Source organism: Eublepharis macularius, chromosome 11 (genome assembly GCF_028583425.1).
Source record: "Eublepharis macularius isolate TG4126 chromosome 11, MPM_Emac_v1.0, whole genome shotgun sequence".
Lineage (NCBI taxonomy): Eukaryota > Metazoa > Chordata > Lepidosauria > Squamata > Eublepharidae > Eublepharis > Eublepharis macularius.
This window is the reverse complement of record NC_072800.1, coordinates 10,358,541-10,376,946: the sequence shown is the minus strand read 5'-3', so window position 1 is coordinate 10,376,946 and position 18,406 is coordinate 10,358,541. Positions and strand designations below refer to the sequence as shown.

General features: G+C 44.5%; 1 protein-coding gene across 1 annotated transcript in view; it reads right to left on the bottom strand.

Moving 5' to 3' along the window:
• The window catches only part of EPB41L4B (erythrocyte membrane protein band 4.1 like 4B), a 193,043-nt gene that overhangs the window by 83,498 nt on the left and 91,139 nt on the right, over positions 1-18,406 (bottom strand). The window contains exon 18 of the mRNA XM_054991038.1: positions 7,685-7,813. Coding sequence (XP_054847013.1) covers positions 7,685-7,813 — 129 coding nt within the window. The remainder of the gene's footprint in view (positions 1-7,684; positions 7,814-18,406) is intronic.

Genomic DNA, 18,406 nt, shown 5'->3' with positions numbered 1-18,406 from the left:
ACAATAAAGAGTAAACATAAAAGATAAGATAAAGCACAGCAATCTAAAAACTAAACCAACAGTACATATAAACATGTAAGAAAAAACAGGAAAAGCAACTAATAATAATAATAAGATACAAAAAAGAAAAATAGAAAAAAAGACTGAACTACAAGCCGGGTCCCGATTGACTTGCACTGTGTAATCTACCTTGGGTCTCTGAGAGAAAGGCGGACTACAAATAAGCAAGCAAACAAAGATACTGTGCTCTCGTATATCTGAGCTTGTGAAGGAGAATGGGTGGACAGTAGCCAGGTGGGTTGTTTTCAGTGCCTCAGGACTAGGAAACCACAATCAAGTTATTTTGAGCCTTTGCACAGCTCTAGAAGGTCATAAGAAATAAACTGAAACTCATGTGAACTCAGACCGATGTACTGTTGATCAATAATGCAGTCGACCAATGGTTGAGGAGTCGGCTCTTTTGGGATAGGTTTCATGGAGAAGACTGGCAGCCTGCAGATGGAGGATCAGATCTCCCCTGCACTGCAGGATGCAGCATCGTGTATCTGCTTCAGTGACACCCCTTCCTTGAAAGGCAGCATCTGGCAACGTTACCTGTGCTTTGGTCTTATCCAGTCTGGATTGCTGCTGTTACAGGATTTTTAACCTATTTCTCATGTTTTTAGGATTTATCTTTCATATCTTTACACACACGCTTGCTATACGCTTGCAAATAAAAATAACTTATTTTGCAAAATATCTCCTTCAGGATTATCTGGAGTCTCAGGGGCTACAGCAGGTAGATTTGTGCTCTTTACTTTTCCCTTTTAACTGGCACGCACCTGTCTCTCAAACCTTCTTGATTGTGTTCATTTCTTTTCAGGCTGGGTTTTGAGGATCTCTTTTTTAAAATTGTCCTTTGATTATGTTACAAAGTCTTATTTTTGTACATTGCTGGAGTGTCCCCTAAATAGGTAGAGATGCCTACCTTGTGTGTGGGTGATTTGTTTTGCTGCCTTCGTCACCCACAGAGGGTCCAACCGGTAAATTGTCCCTCAACCTCTTGGTTTAGTATAAATTGTACAGTAGTAAAGCATTAAAAATAAATAAAATAATATGAATAGTAGTGCTAATATTTGGCATTTAATTGCTTCAGAATGTTTGAAGTGTGTAATAATAATTTCATTGCAGGTTGGTGGGATCATCTGCTCATTAAAGATTGGTGGGTGCTGGGGCAGAGTGGTTTGCCAAAGCTTTGTAGCACCAGAGCTGTGTACGAAAATTTTTTTTGGTTGATCTAAATCTAGAATACAAACAAAATTTTGTATTCCTGAAATCTGGGTAAGATTCTCTAACCTGGTTCAGCAAAACTAGAGAATCTCGAATTTATCAGGCCATTATTCCCTATGAGAAAAACTATTCAGGTGGCTGAGGGGGCATTTTTCAAGCAAATGCCACCAAAATTGCAGGGAACCTCCTCCTTCCTGTCCACTAACCCCCCCCCCCTAAGTTTTATGAAAATTGGATCATGGGGACCAATTCTTTGGGCCCCTGAACAAGGTGCCTCTAGCCATTTCCCATTGTTTCCTAAGGTGGGAAAAAATTCTAAGCTGGATTTCAGGCAAAAACACACAGGGGCAAGGCAGCCACTGGGCAAAGGCACAGTCCCAAAAGCAAGAGAAAGCTCAGCAGAACCAAACTGAAGCAAAGGGATGGAATCCCCCAAGAACAGAAGTGAAGCGAGGAGACAAACATCAAACCAGAGAATCATGTCAAACCAGCAAATTCTACCCTGTTGCAAGCCCGAGTCACTCAGGCAGAACCCTGGGCCAATGCAAGAACGCCAGAGAACAGAACCAAATACCCACATCACTGGCCCCACAGTGGCAGAACCACCAAGCACAAGGCAACGGGAAGCCAACACAGTTGCCTAAAGAAGGCCTTGGAAAGTGAGGGGGGGGGCTCCTCTCTGCAGTCTGCTCTGCAGCCTGCGTTGCCCCTCTCACTGGTTCCAAGGAGCCCCAAGACAGAGCTACGTGTTGCAGTAGCCCTTCCTCACGGGCCTACCTGTTCCCCCCCACCCCTGCAATGAAGAAAGTTAACATTACTCACAATAACAACACAACAGCTTTATTTGGGACATTTCTGTGGGTTTGCCTCTGCTTGTTTGTGGCACTTGTGGTGTGTTAAATTCTCTACTTTTCTGAATATCTCCTTCTGAATCTTCCTGTTCCAGTTGCAAGAGAATACCGTTTCAGTATCTCTAGTCTCTGGCTCAAAATGGAGTCTGCTCTGAGCCGTGGCTGCTTTTAATCTCCTTTGCAGAATTTGAAAAAGATGAAAGAATCCCATGAAAGAATCCCAATTGGCCAGACAACCAAGCTCTCTCTCACCATTGGCTACTCCTCGCTCTTGCCTCACTTCCCCCCTCTGCTACTGGTAAAAGCCCAGGAAAGAAGAACAATAGCCTGAAGAAGCAGCCATTTGCTGGACTTAACTAAATTCACCCAGTTAATCCAGGCCATCTTGATCCAGCTTCTCTTGATCCAATCTGGGATTCTCTAATTTGATTTGACATAGCTGGATTTTGCCCAATGGATAGAAATGCAGCTATATAGCCAGAGCAGTGGTAGGATTTAAACTGGACGTTTGCCTCTTTATGTGTTTCACTAGAGATTGCAACCTCATTGCATGCAAATCATCTTCACCTTGACTGAGGTTACTTTTTAGCGCTTGGTGACTGTACTCTGGGGTAACTAGCGTTTTTACTCAGTTGGTAACTGTAAGACCTCCTCCAAACAAGGTCTAGGAATATCTCACTAGACATTGCCAACCTCCAGATGGGCATCAAACCCATCCTCCAAAGCAGCCATTTTCTTCAGGGCAACTGATCCCTGTAGTCTGGAGATCAGTTGTAATTCTGGGAGAACTCCAGGTCCTACTTTGAATTTAGCAACCCTACACATAACACACATAGTTAGACCTTGAAGTACAGAAAGCAACAAACTGTTAATTAAAGAGTGTTTAATGATAAATGTGATCACCCCCTTCCTACTGATTGCCATTCCTGGTGGCGGGGGAGCTGATGTGCCAATCCTCCTTTCCTTCGGTTTTTTAGGGCCAAACTAGACGTGGCTTTTGACATGAGTTCACCACAGGGACGCAGCCCTAGTACAGCTGGTGGCAACTCCTGTCTAAAAGCATAGATGGACTTGATTTGGGTTGAGAGCGTGGAGCCAGGGGAAGGGCTCTCACTTCCCCCCACAAGAGCCATTTTCTGCAGCTGCAATAACCAGGGGGCTCCTTCTCCAGCACCATTATCTCAATCTGAATCAGACCCATCTACAGTTTTTACACAAGAATTGCCCCCGCGGACCTGCATCTGGAGTAGGGCTGTGAGTCCCTGTGGCCTACTTGTGTTTAAAATGATGTCTAGTTTGGTCCTCCACGAACCCCCCCAGCCATGAGATTTCTGGACCTGCTACAGTCCTGAGAAGTACCCCTCTCTGCCTATTCCCTTTCCTCCTGAAGACAAAACACAGAGTTCCTAATCCCAGCAGGGCTTGGTCAAGAGCAGTGAGCTCTTGACCAAAGAATTTTTTGTTAAAGGCTACCCTTCACAAATTGTTAAAGAATGCAGAGACCACACATTTCACTGTGACAGGAAAGAACTTCTTAAAAAACAACCTAGGATTAGGGATGATAGACTTATGTTTGCGTTAGGTTACACCCCATTGTCTAATTCCATACAGCGTATCATATATAAATATTGGCCTCTAGTACAAGATTTGGCGGGTTGCAGTAATTTGCCTAGAGTAGCCTTATGGAAAACAAAAAAGCTTCAGGGATCATTTAATTCATTCAGATCTGAAATCCATTAATAAGCCTAGGGAATTTCCTAAAGGCCACTTTAAATGTGGACGATGCACAGTTTATAATCTGGTGATGCCTATAGAGACAATGGTTGTTGTGGGTTTTCTGGGCTGTATTGCCGACCACGGCAATACAGCCCGGAAAAATCCACAACAACCATCGTTCTCCGGCCGTGAAAGCCTTCGACAATACACCTATAGAGACATTTAGGGACCTTGGGCTATGTAATAACTTTTTCACTAATTGTAACACCCAGAATGTGATTTAACTGATTTGTTGTCCCTGTAAGAAAATTTATTTAGGTAATACATCACAAGCCATTAAAGTGCGAATACAAGAGCATCAATCGAGAATATGCCGTAAAATATTGCATATTATATAGAAGCTGGACACTGGGAAAAGGACATTTTATATACAGTCTTACAGCAACGGTCATCTCTAGGCTAGATTACTGTAACTCGCTCTAAGCGGGGCTGCCCTTGAGCCAGACCCGGAGATTACAGCTGGTACAAAATGCAGCAGTGGGTCTTATTATGAGAGTGCCAAATAAGGCGCATAGAACACCTTTCTTATGCGAGCTGCATTGGTTGCCAGTGGAGTACTGGATCAGATTCAAGGTTCTGGTATTGACCTATAAGGCCCTGTGCAGACTGGGACCAGCATATCTACGGGACCGTCTCTCTCCATATATTCCCCGGAGGATGCTCCGATCAGGGGACAAACAGCTGTTGGAGGTCCCTGGCCCAAAGGAGGCCCGCCTAGCCTCGACTAGAGCCAGGGCCTTTTCGGTCCTGGCTCCCACCTGGTGGAACGCTCTGTCTGCTGAAATAAGGGCCTGGCAGGACCTACTATCCTTTTGCCGGGCCTGCAAGACAGAGTTGTTCTGCCAGGTATATGGCTGAGGCTGGGCCTCCGCCGGCCTGAAAAAAAAAGGGGTGTATAACTCTTAACTTTCCCTGTGAAGGCTGTCCACCACCCTGTTTTAAATGTGTTGTTTTTAATGTACATAAAATTTTTAATTGTATTTTTAATATGTTGTTATCTGCCCTGAGCCCGCTCACGGGGAGGGAGGAATAGAAATCTGAAATAAATAAATAAATAAATAAATAAATAAATAAATAAATAAATAAATAAATGTTAGTACTCTCAAAGACGAAAACTTCTTGAAGAGAGATCTTGCACGCAAGGAAGCCCGGTGGATTTTCAAACTGAACTGCATTACCCCACATGGACTTAATGTGAAGAATGACTATTCAGCTTTTCTGTGAGGACTACTGCTTAGCGTTACTGTCCCTTTAATTCTTCACTGCTTTTAAAAGGAAGGTCTGTCTTCCGCTTTGCATGCGCCCGCTGAGTGTTCGGCCATTGAGCCCTATTTGTCTCATGAATTATGAAAGCTTCAATTCAGCAAGTACACATTTTGTGGGTGAACTATGCTTATGACGTCTTTTAAATATACTCATGAAAGTATTTTGTTTCCAGTATTTTGTTTCCTCCCTGCCGTGAGGAAGGGTGACTGAAACGGGAAGGACTATTTGCATGCAACCCCGTTACGGTTACATTTAAAGTTCTTGATTATACTGCGTGCTTTTGTGGCACTATTGAATGCATTGCTTACTTTCACTCTCAATGATATACAATTGTATTGTCGGACTGGATAATGTAATACAAAAATTTCAAAGCTGGCACATGCACTTTGAAAAATACATGCAGCATTGTTGCACTTTAAATTGTTTTGTAAAGTTGTGTTTGCCGGCTCATATTGATTCCATGTATGCCTGTGTCTTGCTTCAAATCAATTAATTACACTTAATTGTTTTTCAAATATTTAAACAGGAGAGAGAATGGTATAAAATGCAGATCCAAGCCCTTCAGGGCTTGTCTACCCAATTCTCCATATCAAAAGCAAAATAGTCCCACCATTTGGCAACTGCAATAATTGAACGTTTCCTCCTAAATTATTTGCAACTGTGAAATACTATGTCATTAGGAGACAGGTTGCTTTTTTGGCAAATTGTTTCCCTTTGTTCTGAGTATCTATCTCCATATGGGAATTACATAGCCTGGGAAAGCAAACAGTATAGGAGGGAAATGAAGTACAGGAAGAGGCTGAAGTCAGTAACTTTGGACCAAAAAGCAGACTCTTAAACATTTGGGCTCCCATCAGCCCATCATCAGAAACAGGCTCCAAATTAGGTAATCCAAACTACCTTCTGCCACATGCATGCCCAGTCAACAAGTACTTGAAGGAGAACAAAATGAGGAATCTAACCAATTTCATTTGGCCTTGTCATGTCTGAACCCCATCCGTGCCAATGCTAACACTGAACCAATGTTTAATGCTGTACCTTAATGTCATTTTGCAAATGCCTTAACCATCATTTCTGTTTCTCCAGCATCCTGAGAACACAGATGGCTTATCTCCTTCCTTTGAAGCTCCCAGAAGTGACCTTGCACTGTCTGTAATGTTACAATTTAATCTTATGCCTTTTGTCCTGTCTAGGCTGATGTATAAACCCTGGAAGAAATTCCCAGGACATTTCCCAAACCTGTGGTTTAGTTGGGAGGGGGGAATGATTGGGTATTTAGAGCTGTTCTTTCTTCAAGTTTCTATTCCTGTCAAGGAATGTGTACTGCTTAGATGCTTTCTTGCTTCTGAGTAATCCTATGGACATATATATGGAAATGATTCAATTTCTGAATAAAACCATTCAACCAAGAGCCTGGACTCCTTGCTGCAATAATACCGGGATCTGTCTGCTGTATCCTGTCACCCATAGCCTGACAGGCCTGCCGGTGGGTAGCCTTCCCCAGGCTACATTTTTATTTGCACTGTAACTTATACATCCAGGACATTTTTAGATATCCTTCCTCCCAGGAGCTCAGAGCAGCATACCTGCTTCTTTCCTCCCCTCTTTTGTGCTCAAAGCAACCCTGTGAGGTAGGTTAGCCTGGCCGGTACGTTTCGTAGCAAGGGAGGATGTGAACTTGGGTCCCTCCATTCTGACACTCAAACCATTATGCTACTTTGATTTCTGAAAAAAACGAATGTTTTTTTTGGGGGGGGGGGGTCACTACTAAACCAGCAGACCCTAGTTGCTGGCGGAGACATAGGGTCCAATCTTGAGACAAGATTACCGGACAGGTCTTGGTGGCTGAAGTTAACATGACAGTGCTAAACTCAGACCGATCTGAATCACAGGGCAAGGAAACAGGGGGATCTGGTTGCCCTCCAAATGTTTTTCTGATGTCTACAGTACAGCCTGGTTTGTGTTTGCCACCCGTTTCCCCCTCCCCACCCCCCAGTCAGCCAGTTCAGCTACGTGCACATGAGTTGAAGCCATTGGGAGTGTGCATATGCACAATCTCCAGCTCACACGTGGTTCTTCCTCAATTGATCCTTTTGTGATGAATAGCCATTGAACATGTGAAATAAGGCCCAAGTCTTCTGTGAGATGATTTCAGTGTCGGGTTGCCAATGTGTGGTTTCACGGGACTTGGAGATCTCCCAGAATTACGAATGATCTCCAGACTACAGGGATCTGTTCTCCTGCAGAAAACGGTTGCTTTGCAGGGTGGACTCTATGACATTATACTTCACACGGATCCCTCCCCTCCCCAAACCCCATCATCTCCAGGCTGTGTCCCCCCAAATCTCCAGGAATTTCCCAGCCTGGAGTTGGCAACCCTATTTGAATAGGGGGGGTTAGTGGTGTTAGATCCCTCATGGCTCATTCAACCATGAAAGTCATCAATAGATGTTGCAGCCAGTGACAAAAGCACAACCGTGAATCCCCTGCAGTCAGGCGGCTACACGGCAGGGGAGACATACCTGAACTCCCACTCGAAACGCTGCTTCCACTTGAGCTTTGAGAATATTACATTTCAAATGATCTGGAACTGTGGAAGGTGACGCGGGAGGAGGAGGAAGGTTCTTTTCTGGAGCCTTCTTATCTTCACCCTGCTGTTAACAAGAAGACACAACGCTGTGTTTAAAAGAAAAAAAATACTGGCAAATTAATCTCAGTGATCAGGAAAAAAGTTAAACCTTTATCAACAACATGCACAAACATTCGCCTGGACTGATTTAAAGGCTTGATTCCCATAATGAAATGTGAAAAAAATCAACTCTGCCGAATAAAGGAAACAAATGTTGATGCCGTTTGTTATCTACTGAAAATCCCTCTACGTGAGACATCTTACACGGGGATGCTCAAGTGTCAGGGAGATGCAATGTTAGCAGGGAAGTGTAGTTTAAAAAGAAAGTCAGCGGAGATTGCTCCTCAGAGAGCTTGTTAATTACATCTTCACCTCCCCAAAGGCACTGTCAGTTTCACCTCCCCTTCAGGAGACTGGCAACTCTGTAGCTGGGATGGTAAGGTGAGAAACCGACGCCGCTCTCACCCTTTGAAAGGCAACTGTATACCACAGCTGTTGTTCCCGACACAGATACCCAGGCACAGACTAGGGCTGCCAGCTCTGCGTTGGGAAATTCCTGAAGATTTGGGGGTGTGGCCTGGGGACTGTGGGGTTTGGAGACAGGAAGTACCTCAGCAGGGTATAATGCCATACAGTCCACCCTCCAAAGCAGTCATTTTTCTCCAGGGGAACTGATCTCTGTAGTCTGGAGATCAGACATACAAACAACATTATTAACCAATTTTGAAATATCTGAAGACAAGCTTTGTGTTTGCTGATGAAAAGCTATAGTGACAAAGTGAATGTTTCGAAATATATATGCCAAGTTTCTTATATGTGACATTTATAGAAATTGTATAAGCTTTATGTTAACAAACATCAGGGTTTTTTTTTCAGCAGGAACATGGTGGAACGGAGTTCTGGAACCTCTTGAAAATGGTCACGTGGCTGGTGGCCCCGCCCCCTGATCTCCAGACAGAGGGGAGTTGAGATTGCCCTCCGTGCCATGCGGAGCAGAGGGCAATCTAAACTCCCCTCTGTCTGGAGATCAGGGGGCGGGGCCACCGGCCATGTGACCCTTTTCTCGGGGGTAGGGGGGCGGCAACCCACTGAGTTCCACCACCTCTTTTCCCAGAAAAAAAGCCCTGACAAACATACAGAGTAATTGTGGCCCTTTGTGGCATGTGATGCTTCTAGAAGTGTTCTCATAGCTGAGTATTGGGGCCCAGCCAGCCAAATCACGATTGCCTCACAGGTAAGAAGACACTATAGACATATATTCTTTTAATGTTTATATTTGACAGAGATTGAACAACCTCTTTTTCTAATAGAGGAAGTAGAGGGGGGGAAACTCCAGTCTCTAGTAATTTGCATTGGAGGTGCATTGGGAGGAAGAACAATTGCAATATTCAAACAATAACGCAGATATATCCCCACGTACACACCACGTACAGACAAGAAGGAAGCGCTGCTGAGAATGTAAGTCTATAAACAACCTTTGATAGACTTGTTGAAATTAAAGGTAGAATAAAGGCTGTTGAAACTCGCTTCCCTTTTCTACTAATTGCTGAAATCTCATCGGGTATCTGTACACTTGCTATTTATCACTTAAAACAGTTCTGAAAAGAATGCATTATAGTGCCTTAAATTAGCTCTATAGTCATTCATGCAGCACAAATTCTTTGTGTGTTGGAGGGTGTGCATGTGATATTATGAATAAGAAACAAAAAGATCCAATTAAATACATACCGTCTATTGGTACAAGATGCTTCATCTACAATAAAATCCAAATATTAGCAGCAAATTTCTGACAAGCATCTCACCTAGCTATGAGTCTGGGGTACAGCAATTTCTCTGTGTTCCCACACAAGTCACAATGAATCCTGAAGCCATTATGAGTCATCTGAGGATCAAGGGATATTGTCACATCCTAGACTCACAACTTCACTGGATATTTGTGTATTAAGAAGGTTTCACTAAAACGGGTTCCTAGAGCGGTCTCCCATCAAGGAGCTAGCAGGTACATTCCACTAAGATGCATCCAGGTATGGTGTAAAGATATCTGACCTACAGATCACCTGTGTAAAAGTCAGAGGCTGGGAAGTACATAATTTGTACTCTCTTGATACTATTACTCAAAGGGCAGCTTAAAATAACCTCTGCAGGCAGCACAAGGACCATGAAGCAAGTTTTATATATTGAACTTCAGCAGATCTGGCAGGATACTGAAATGTTAATGGCTATGGTTGCCAACTCCAGCTTGGGAAATTCCTGGAGATTTGGAGACGGTGGTCTGGGGAGGGAATTGAGCTCTGCAAGGATATGATCGAATAGAGATTGCCCTCTGAAGGTGCCATTTCATCCAGGCAAACTGATCTCTGAAGTCTGGAGACCAGTTTTAATTTTGGAAGAACTCCAGACCCTACCTGGAGGTTGGTAGCCCTGAGTGGGGCTGATTTTGGGTTTCATGCCCACAATGAAGAACACAGAAGAGACTAGGAAAATCCCACCAACTAAAATGGTGGGGTTTGAAGAGAAGCAAAAGAAATCAGGATTGCTTTGTTCAGGAAAGAAGAGAAGGAAGTGAGGATGTCCAAGAGGATATGGTTGCCAGCCTCCAGGTGGAGCCTGGAGATCTCCTGGAATTACAACTGATCTCCAGGCTACAGAGATCAGTTCCCCTGGATAAAATGGCTGCTTTGGAATGTGGATTATACCCTGTTGACTCTACATCATACCCTACCCTCCTTAGGCTCTATCCAGGCATTTCCCAACCCAAAGTTAGCATATTCAATGTGGTATTTCTCCACCTCAGAAACTGTCCTACTTCGTCTACGCTAAACCAGAGAGTGGAAGTTAAGGAAATCCTGCCTGGATACAGGACTTTCAGCGAATGCTTGACTTCTGGGAACTGCACACATGTTGTAAATGAGTGTCAAAGCGGAAGAGAGAACGTGCACAACTATTTTACAAGATTTTTTTCCTGAAGTGCCTCCAAAAGATAATTTAGTTAACAGGAGGACCAAATCTACAAATCTCTGCTTTCTCCTGTATTTGGTAATGGAAAAGGCAGAAGAGAAAAGAACAAGGTTTCTCCTTTTGCTGGTGAGGTAATTCAGCAAGGAGTAAAATTCTCCTCACTGAGATCTGGTAGCTTGGGACCTTGATGAGCCTGGTAAACTCATCCTGATAAGATGGGGAAGCCTGGAGCAGCTACCATATATCACACTAATATTTGCCATTAATCAAATCTTCCTGAAGAAGCGAGCTGTGACTCACGAAAACTCCTACCCTGCCACAAATTTTGTTAGTCTCATAGGTGCTACTGGACTCTTGCTCTTTTCTGCTGCTACAGATAAACAATCTTGATCTGTCATTGCATAGAGGTATTCCATATGTGCTTTGAGTGATAGGAAAATACAAAGGAACTCACAAGGACTTGAGGAGGGCATTTAATTTCTCCATCCATTTCTCCATTTCGTCTTGACTCTCCCTGAAAACCCTCATGGTCTCTCCCGCCTTCCTGCTTCCTTTTCTCCTTCCCACCAATTTATTTGTTTATTTGTTTGTTTATTAAACGTTTATCCCGCCCTCCCCGCAAGTGGGCTCAGGCAGATTACAACAGTAAAACGTAATTTACGTTAAAACTTCAATAAAATCACAGAATTCCTGTTAACACCACCCCCAGACAGCGACCAAACAACCAACTTCCTTTAATCTGCCCTCCTGTATTTAGCTCTCCCTCCTTCCATATCCTCAGCAGCCTATGCCCAGGGAAACCATGGCCGAGTTCTATAGTTCTAGCTGTGGAACCAAGCCCAGCTGCTTGATAGAGAACCCATAAGGTCTTATGGAGGGCACCCCTCTCTTTCCCTCCTCCTGGCAAGCCCCATATCCACACCCCTTTTTCTGCCTTCTTCTCAGTCATCAACCAACTTACCTTTTATTTACCCCCTGGATATATTTATTTATTATTTTCTTCAATTATACCTCGCTTTTCTCTACAACAGTGACCCAAAGTGGCTTATAGCATTCTTCTTTCCTCCATTTTATCCTTACAACCAACATGTGAGGTAAGTTAGGCTGAGGGTGTGTGATAGGCTTAAGGTCACATAGTGAGCTTCTGTGGCAGACTGGTTTGAAGCTCGAAACACTATGCTGCACTGGTTTTTGTGAGGTGGCTCCTGTTTAACAGTAACAAGCAGATAGGCCTAGGTAAGTCATGCAACTCAGGCAGTTATAAGTTGCCTATGGGTGCTGCCGGGCCTGGCCTCAATGAAGCCCCCCTCAAAGGCCAAAACAACCCTGGGAAAAGCCCTTCCCTCACCCCCCTGCCTTTTACTGACAGAAAACTAGGCTTGAAGGCTGGCAATACTGTTTTGGTTGCCCAGCAATTGAGGGTATCCATTTCATAAAGTTACAAGTGCTCCTTTTATCATGGAGGGTGGTTAACCTCTCCCCAATTTATTTTTTTCTTTTTTAGATTTCATATATTTCTGCAAATCTGGGGCTTTCCTCAGGTTTGAAGAAAGATATGTCTTGTCTGTTCATGGCTCCAGTCTCTGGATTTAAATATTCACAGCATGTTGAGAATTAGTTATATTGATGATGCTTACATTCCTAACCAACCAAGCAATCTATTAGTGCTATCCTAAACAGAGTTTCAATGGGCTTAGACAGGTGTAACTGTTTCGGATTACGTTGTAAGTCCCTAATTTCATATAGCTTTGCTTTGCCTGCCATCCCTGTGGACTAAATCACAATATTTAGTCTGTCAAGGGAAAATTAATCAAGAGAAAGACCTAACCTCTAATTAGCCAATTTTCTCATCATCCTGATTTTCACTTAGCTGCTTTTGTTAGCAAAATTTTTCTTGGGCATATTGATCTGCAAGCAGCTTACTGCTGCCCTGAGAAACTTCTAAGGTCACGATCCATCTTGCACCCAACTGAACTACACTTTTCCCTGTGCAGGATTTTAATCTAAGTATCCACATAAAATTCTGTTTTTTTCTTGCACAAAGTAGTAGCTGATTAACATTACTGTTTAGTCAACTGCTGATACAGTGCCACACAAGTGAGATGCTTATCTTTAATTAGCTAACAAGTTGCCTTTTTCAACAGAAAAATATTTGGGGGTTAATGTAATAGACAGCTCTGAGAAAAACGACATGTTAATTTGTTCCATCTGCCGGATGCTCAGATGCACAGATAGTTCACACATGCACACATATCTCTTGATTAGTCAACCCTCGCTGGCTGTCATATGAATGTATGAACTGTCACATCAAAAATAAAATGTGACCTGTGATCTCAAGAGGCTACCACCAATTAGCAATGGAAATGTATATGTGTATCAGAACTTAGTTGTACGTACTTGGATGGCCATATAGATTAAGTCACTGCAGTTATATAGATTATTATATAGATTAATTCACTGCAGGGGTAGAGGAGCCCCGTGGCGCCGAGTGGTAAGCTGCAGTACTGCAGCCCAAGCTCTGCTCACGACCCGAGTTTGATCCTGGCAGAAGTCGGGTTCAGGTAGCCGGCTCAAGGTTGACTCAGCCTTCCATCCTTCCGAGGACAGTAAAATGAGCACCCAGTTTCCTGGGGGTAAAGTGTAGATGACTGGGGAAGGCAAGGGCAAACCATCCCATAACAAAAAGTCTGCCAAGAAAACGTTGTGATGCGACGTCCCCTCATGAGTCAGTAATAACTCGGTGCTTGCACAGGGGACTACCTTTACCTTTCCCCCCCTAATTCACTGCAAGGGATTATGGCTCCTCACAGAATGCATTTTTTTCTTGCAGGGGTTTTCTCCAAGGAGTTCTGAAGAATCGTAATATAGTGCAGTGCGCTACTGAGCCAGTGTCATGTAATGGGCTAGAGTGATGGACTAGGATCTGGGGAACCCAGGCTCATATCCCAGATCTGCCGTGGAAGATTGCTGGATAAACTTGGGTCAGTTACACGTTCTCAGCCTAACCTACCTCAAAGGATTTTGGTTGGGAGGCTAAAATGGAGGAAAGGAGAACGGTGTGCACTTGCCTGGGTCCCCACTGGGGATAAAGGCGGGGTGTAAATGAAGTAAACAAGTCAATAAGATGGTTGTTGTGGGTTTTCCGGGCTGTATTGCCGTGGTCTTGGCATTGTAGTTCCTGACGTTTCGCCAGCAGCTGTGGCTGGCATCTTCAGAGGTGTAGCACCAAAAGACAGAGATCTCTCAGTGTCACAGTGTGGAAAAGATGTTGGCAGGTCCCGTTTGTAGCATCCAGACAAGAATAAAAGAACATGAAAGACACTGCAGACTTGGACAACCTGAAAAATCAACAGTGGCTGAACATAGCCTAACTCAAACAGGGCACAGTATCTTATTCCAGGACACCAAAATACTGGACAACACTTCCAACTACTTTGTCAGACTGCACAGGGAAGCCATTGAAATTCACAAGCATAAGCAAAACTTCAACAGGAAAGAAGAAACCTTAAGAATGAACAGAGCATGGTTTCCAGTCCTGAAAAACACCAGGCTAACAAAACACTCTATACCTGACAATAGCCCTGCAGAGAAGATTAGCACATCAAGCACCAATCCATATGCAAAAGAACCTCCTCAGGATACAGTGAAGCCTCCCTCCATTAGCATTCCACACCCTGGGAAACTCTTACAGGATGACTCAGCTCAACCCCACCCCTCCTGAGTAGATACAAATGACCTGCCAACATCTTTTCCACACTGTGACACTGAGAGATCTCTGTCTTTTGGTGCTACACCTCTGAAGATGCCAGCCACAGCTGCTGGCGAAACGTCAGGAACTACAATGCCAAGACCACGGCTATACAGCCCGGAAAACCCACAACAACCATCGTTCTCCGGCCGTGAAAGCCTTCGACAAGTCAATAAGAATTGCCAAAAAAGGGCTGGAGTTTTTCAGCAGTGCCAAAGATGTTCCTGACAAATAGTTTTCCCCCTCAACCCTGTGCCCACTTCCCATTTGCTGCCTTCCAAGGAAAGTAGGTGTGCTTTGCCGTAGATCTGTATCATTGTCGCAGATGAGTCAGGCATTTCAGGCAGCTGCTTGAGTTCATATTTTTCTCCCTGTGTGTTTCAGAGAGACTCATAGCCTTACACTCGCTGACTCACCTCTGCGCACCTTTGATACCTAATTTGTATTAATTAAAACGGCCCAACAGCACTCTGAAGAGCAAAGTACATTCTATAAATGTGCATAGTTTTATTTGGCTTTCTCTCATCTTGCCAGCTAATTAAATATATGAATACAAAACACACATAAAGACAAGAACAGACATTTGGATCCCAGAGATTATCCGGCATCAGGGTTGCCATGACACCCTAACCGAGACAGTCCTACCACCCCTCTCTGCAGAGCTGGGTTTGATCATCTTTGAACAGAAGCAACACATCGCTCCGGAGAGGGAGAGAGCATTTCATTAAAATTAATTGGGATGTAACACACTCAACCCAAGCTTATTCCTTCGAAGTGAGCAGGAGAGATTTTAAAATGGATGTGCACATAAGTACATTGAGGGCTGTAGTTCGGTGGCAAACAGCAGGAGTGAATGAGGGGGGGAAAGAGCAGAGGGCACCTTTAATTTTAAAACTATATACAAAAAGAAGAAACTGGCTCTCAGTGTTTCAGTTGCACAGATAGACTCAACTGGCAGCTGTGCTACCATCACCCCAGCATCTGCCAGGAGGGCTTCCTCCACACCCCACCTCAGACCTTGCTGGGCAGCATGCAAAGAGGCATAGTGGTTAGGAGCAGCAGGACTCTAATCTGGAGAGCCGGGTTTGATTCCCCACTCCTCTGCTTGAAGCCAGCTAGGTGACCTTGGGCTAGTCACAGCTTCTGGGAGTTCTCTCAGCCCCACCCACCTCACAGGGTGTTTGTTGTGGGGATAATAATAACATACTTTGTAAATCGCTCTGGGTGGGTTGTCCTGGGTATATAAATCGAATGTTGTTGTTATTGCTGCCCCACCTGGGATCTATCCAAGGAGGGGTGCAGAGGTACTTCCTGCATTGCTCCCCTTTGATGAATCCTGAGCGAGTGACAGTAGAAAAGGTGTCTTTCTCCTCTGCTGCTGCCTGCCCACAACTCCCCCAAAGCAGGTTGTAGAGGTGCTTCCAAGTGGCAGGAAGGAAGGTGTTTGGGGGAACTCAATAGCTTGGTTCTGGCCCCGACTGGAAAGCTTCACTTCCCCACTGACTGGTGGTTAAGTGCTGGTAACAATTAGCTGAGCACTGTTAAATCTTGGGGGTGTCACTTTGCAGAGACACAACTGGAGGAGCCTGAGGCTCATTCTAGGGAGAGTCTGTGATTGAGGGGCAGTGGAATTGCCATTTGTTTAGGAGACATCAACAGAACTCCTCTCTCTTTAAGCCCCCACATCAGCACTGGAAAGGGAGGCATTTTTTCATGTCACAAAAGAGCGTATAGGTCAAGCCATCTCCTTTTGGGGGGGGGGGGTAAGCAGAGGAATATGTTGCTCGTCACTCATAATTCTACAAATAATTGCTTTGAACAGAGCTGCAAACTGTCTTAAGCCTCCAAACCATGTCTTTAAGTAAAATTAATTTAGTCCAACAAAACAGCATGGGGGATACATTTCTATAGCATCTGCCCCCCTTTGCTTTGTGCAGGGGAACTATGTGACCCTTTTTGGAAGGTGTGGCTGCTTTCTAATTGCAACTTCAGGAGCGTTGAGAGAAGAGGTCCGATAACGGGTTCCGAAGGGGAGGGAGATGCTGGAGAAAGACAGAGGCAAATGAGCAGGAAGATACTCTGGTTGGCTGTTTCCCCTCCTCCACAACTCTCTTTGACAGCAAATACGTGGCAGGTGCCTGGTTTTCCCCTGGACAATCCGTTTTTTTGCCAGACTGTCCATGGGAAACAAAGTTGAAATACTGGACAACTGTGCATGTGGCCAGGGAGCACCTAGGCAGGCAAGCAGGCCGGCCTGCCATGCGCCCAGGAAATGGCCAGCTCGCTTTCCTGTTCGGCCTGCCATGAGGCCATGAAGCAGGCAGTCAGCCCACCCGCGGGCCTCTTGCTCTCCAGCAATGATGTCACAGAAGTGATGTCATCATATGGGGCCTGGGAGTGTGTATCCAAAGCAGGAAAAACGGGGAAGTACAGTATTAGAGCCCCCATCCGGTATGTGTGAAGCCATCTGACAACCCTTGTGGCAGGCTGTCATGCTCAGAGACAGGCACACTCCATGCCTGACAGCTTCAAGGTAAAGGATGCATGACGAGGCCCAGGTATGTGGTAGTATTTGGGGTAAGGGTCGAGGTCATTTGATGCTCCTACACACTGTATGTTTGAAAGCTCTGTGGGGCTCTGTGTTTCACAGAGATATTTTTTTCCTTTGGGGACCATCTCCTCAAGCTTACTGATTCAGCTGTAAGCTTTCCGTTTTCATGGTCCACACATACAAGCTCTGGATTTTGCCATACTCGACATCACCAAGAGACAGTTATATTCAGATGATGGACTGGGGTGCGCAGACATAGAGTTGCCTTCATTCTCAGTAGGTTCCTTGGAATTCTGTGGGGTAACACAGCTGAGACTGGATTAAAGGTGGCAACCTGAGACAGGGCTTTCTGAGTTGTGACACCAAAACTTTGGAACTCCTTCTTCAGGGAGAGTCATCTGTCTCACTCGGTTGTTGTCTTCCACTAGCAGGTGATTCATTTGCCGTACCCGCAATAACTGTAATGTGTGTTTTATGTGCGATTGTTATGTGTTTGTGTATTGATATGTTTTTATTCAATTATTTTATATATGTACCTTATTTTAAATACTGTTTTGACATTGAAATGTTTTAATGTTTTGATGGTCTCTGCTTTGGACACCCTATTTGGGAAGAAAGGTAGCATAGAAATGCTTTAGATAAATAAACAAATAAAAACTAAATAAAAATCCCTTTATCCGTTATATAAATGAACAGCTGACATTAACTCCTAGAGAGGAAAGAAATTTCAGTGCAATGTTTGAGGACAATGTTGTGGTGGTGGCTAAAGGGTGGAAACACATGAGATGAGTTACACGTAAAGAGTATGGGTTGGGTTGTGCAAGTTTCCCTGGGAGTGGTAGTCTTACCCTCTCCCCTCTCTAAGCTCCTGGAGGAAAACTGAGTTGAGTGGATTTTCTTACAAAGAACAGCCGCTTGACTGGAGAGATTCTCTTTTCAAAAATTCACTCACTTCGGTTTTCCAAAAGCTCAGAGACAGGGGGGAGGGGGAGGGAATCCACACTGTGACTCTCTGCCAGGAGAAGAAGAATGGAAGGGACTGGATTTCTCTCTTGCTCACAAGACACACCTCAGCTTTTTTCCTGCCTCTTGGTATGTCACTCCCCACCCTCAACCCCTATCCCGAGCTCCCAGAGAATTTTTGAGAGAGGGAGGGAGGGAGAGAGAGAGTCCCTCCAGATGCGATTCTTACCAGCTGAGAATCACATTGAATGGCTGGGTTTTTTAAAAGACTACATTTCCCAGGGATCCTTGCAGGAGCTGACAAATTCAGAGTGCACAGACCTCATCGGCTCTTCTGGCCTCTACAGTCTCCAAGACCTCCATTTCCACATATTCCATCTATCTATCCAAATCCC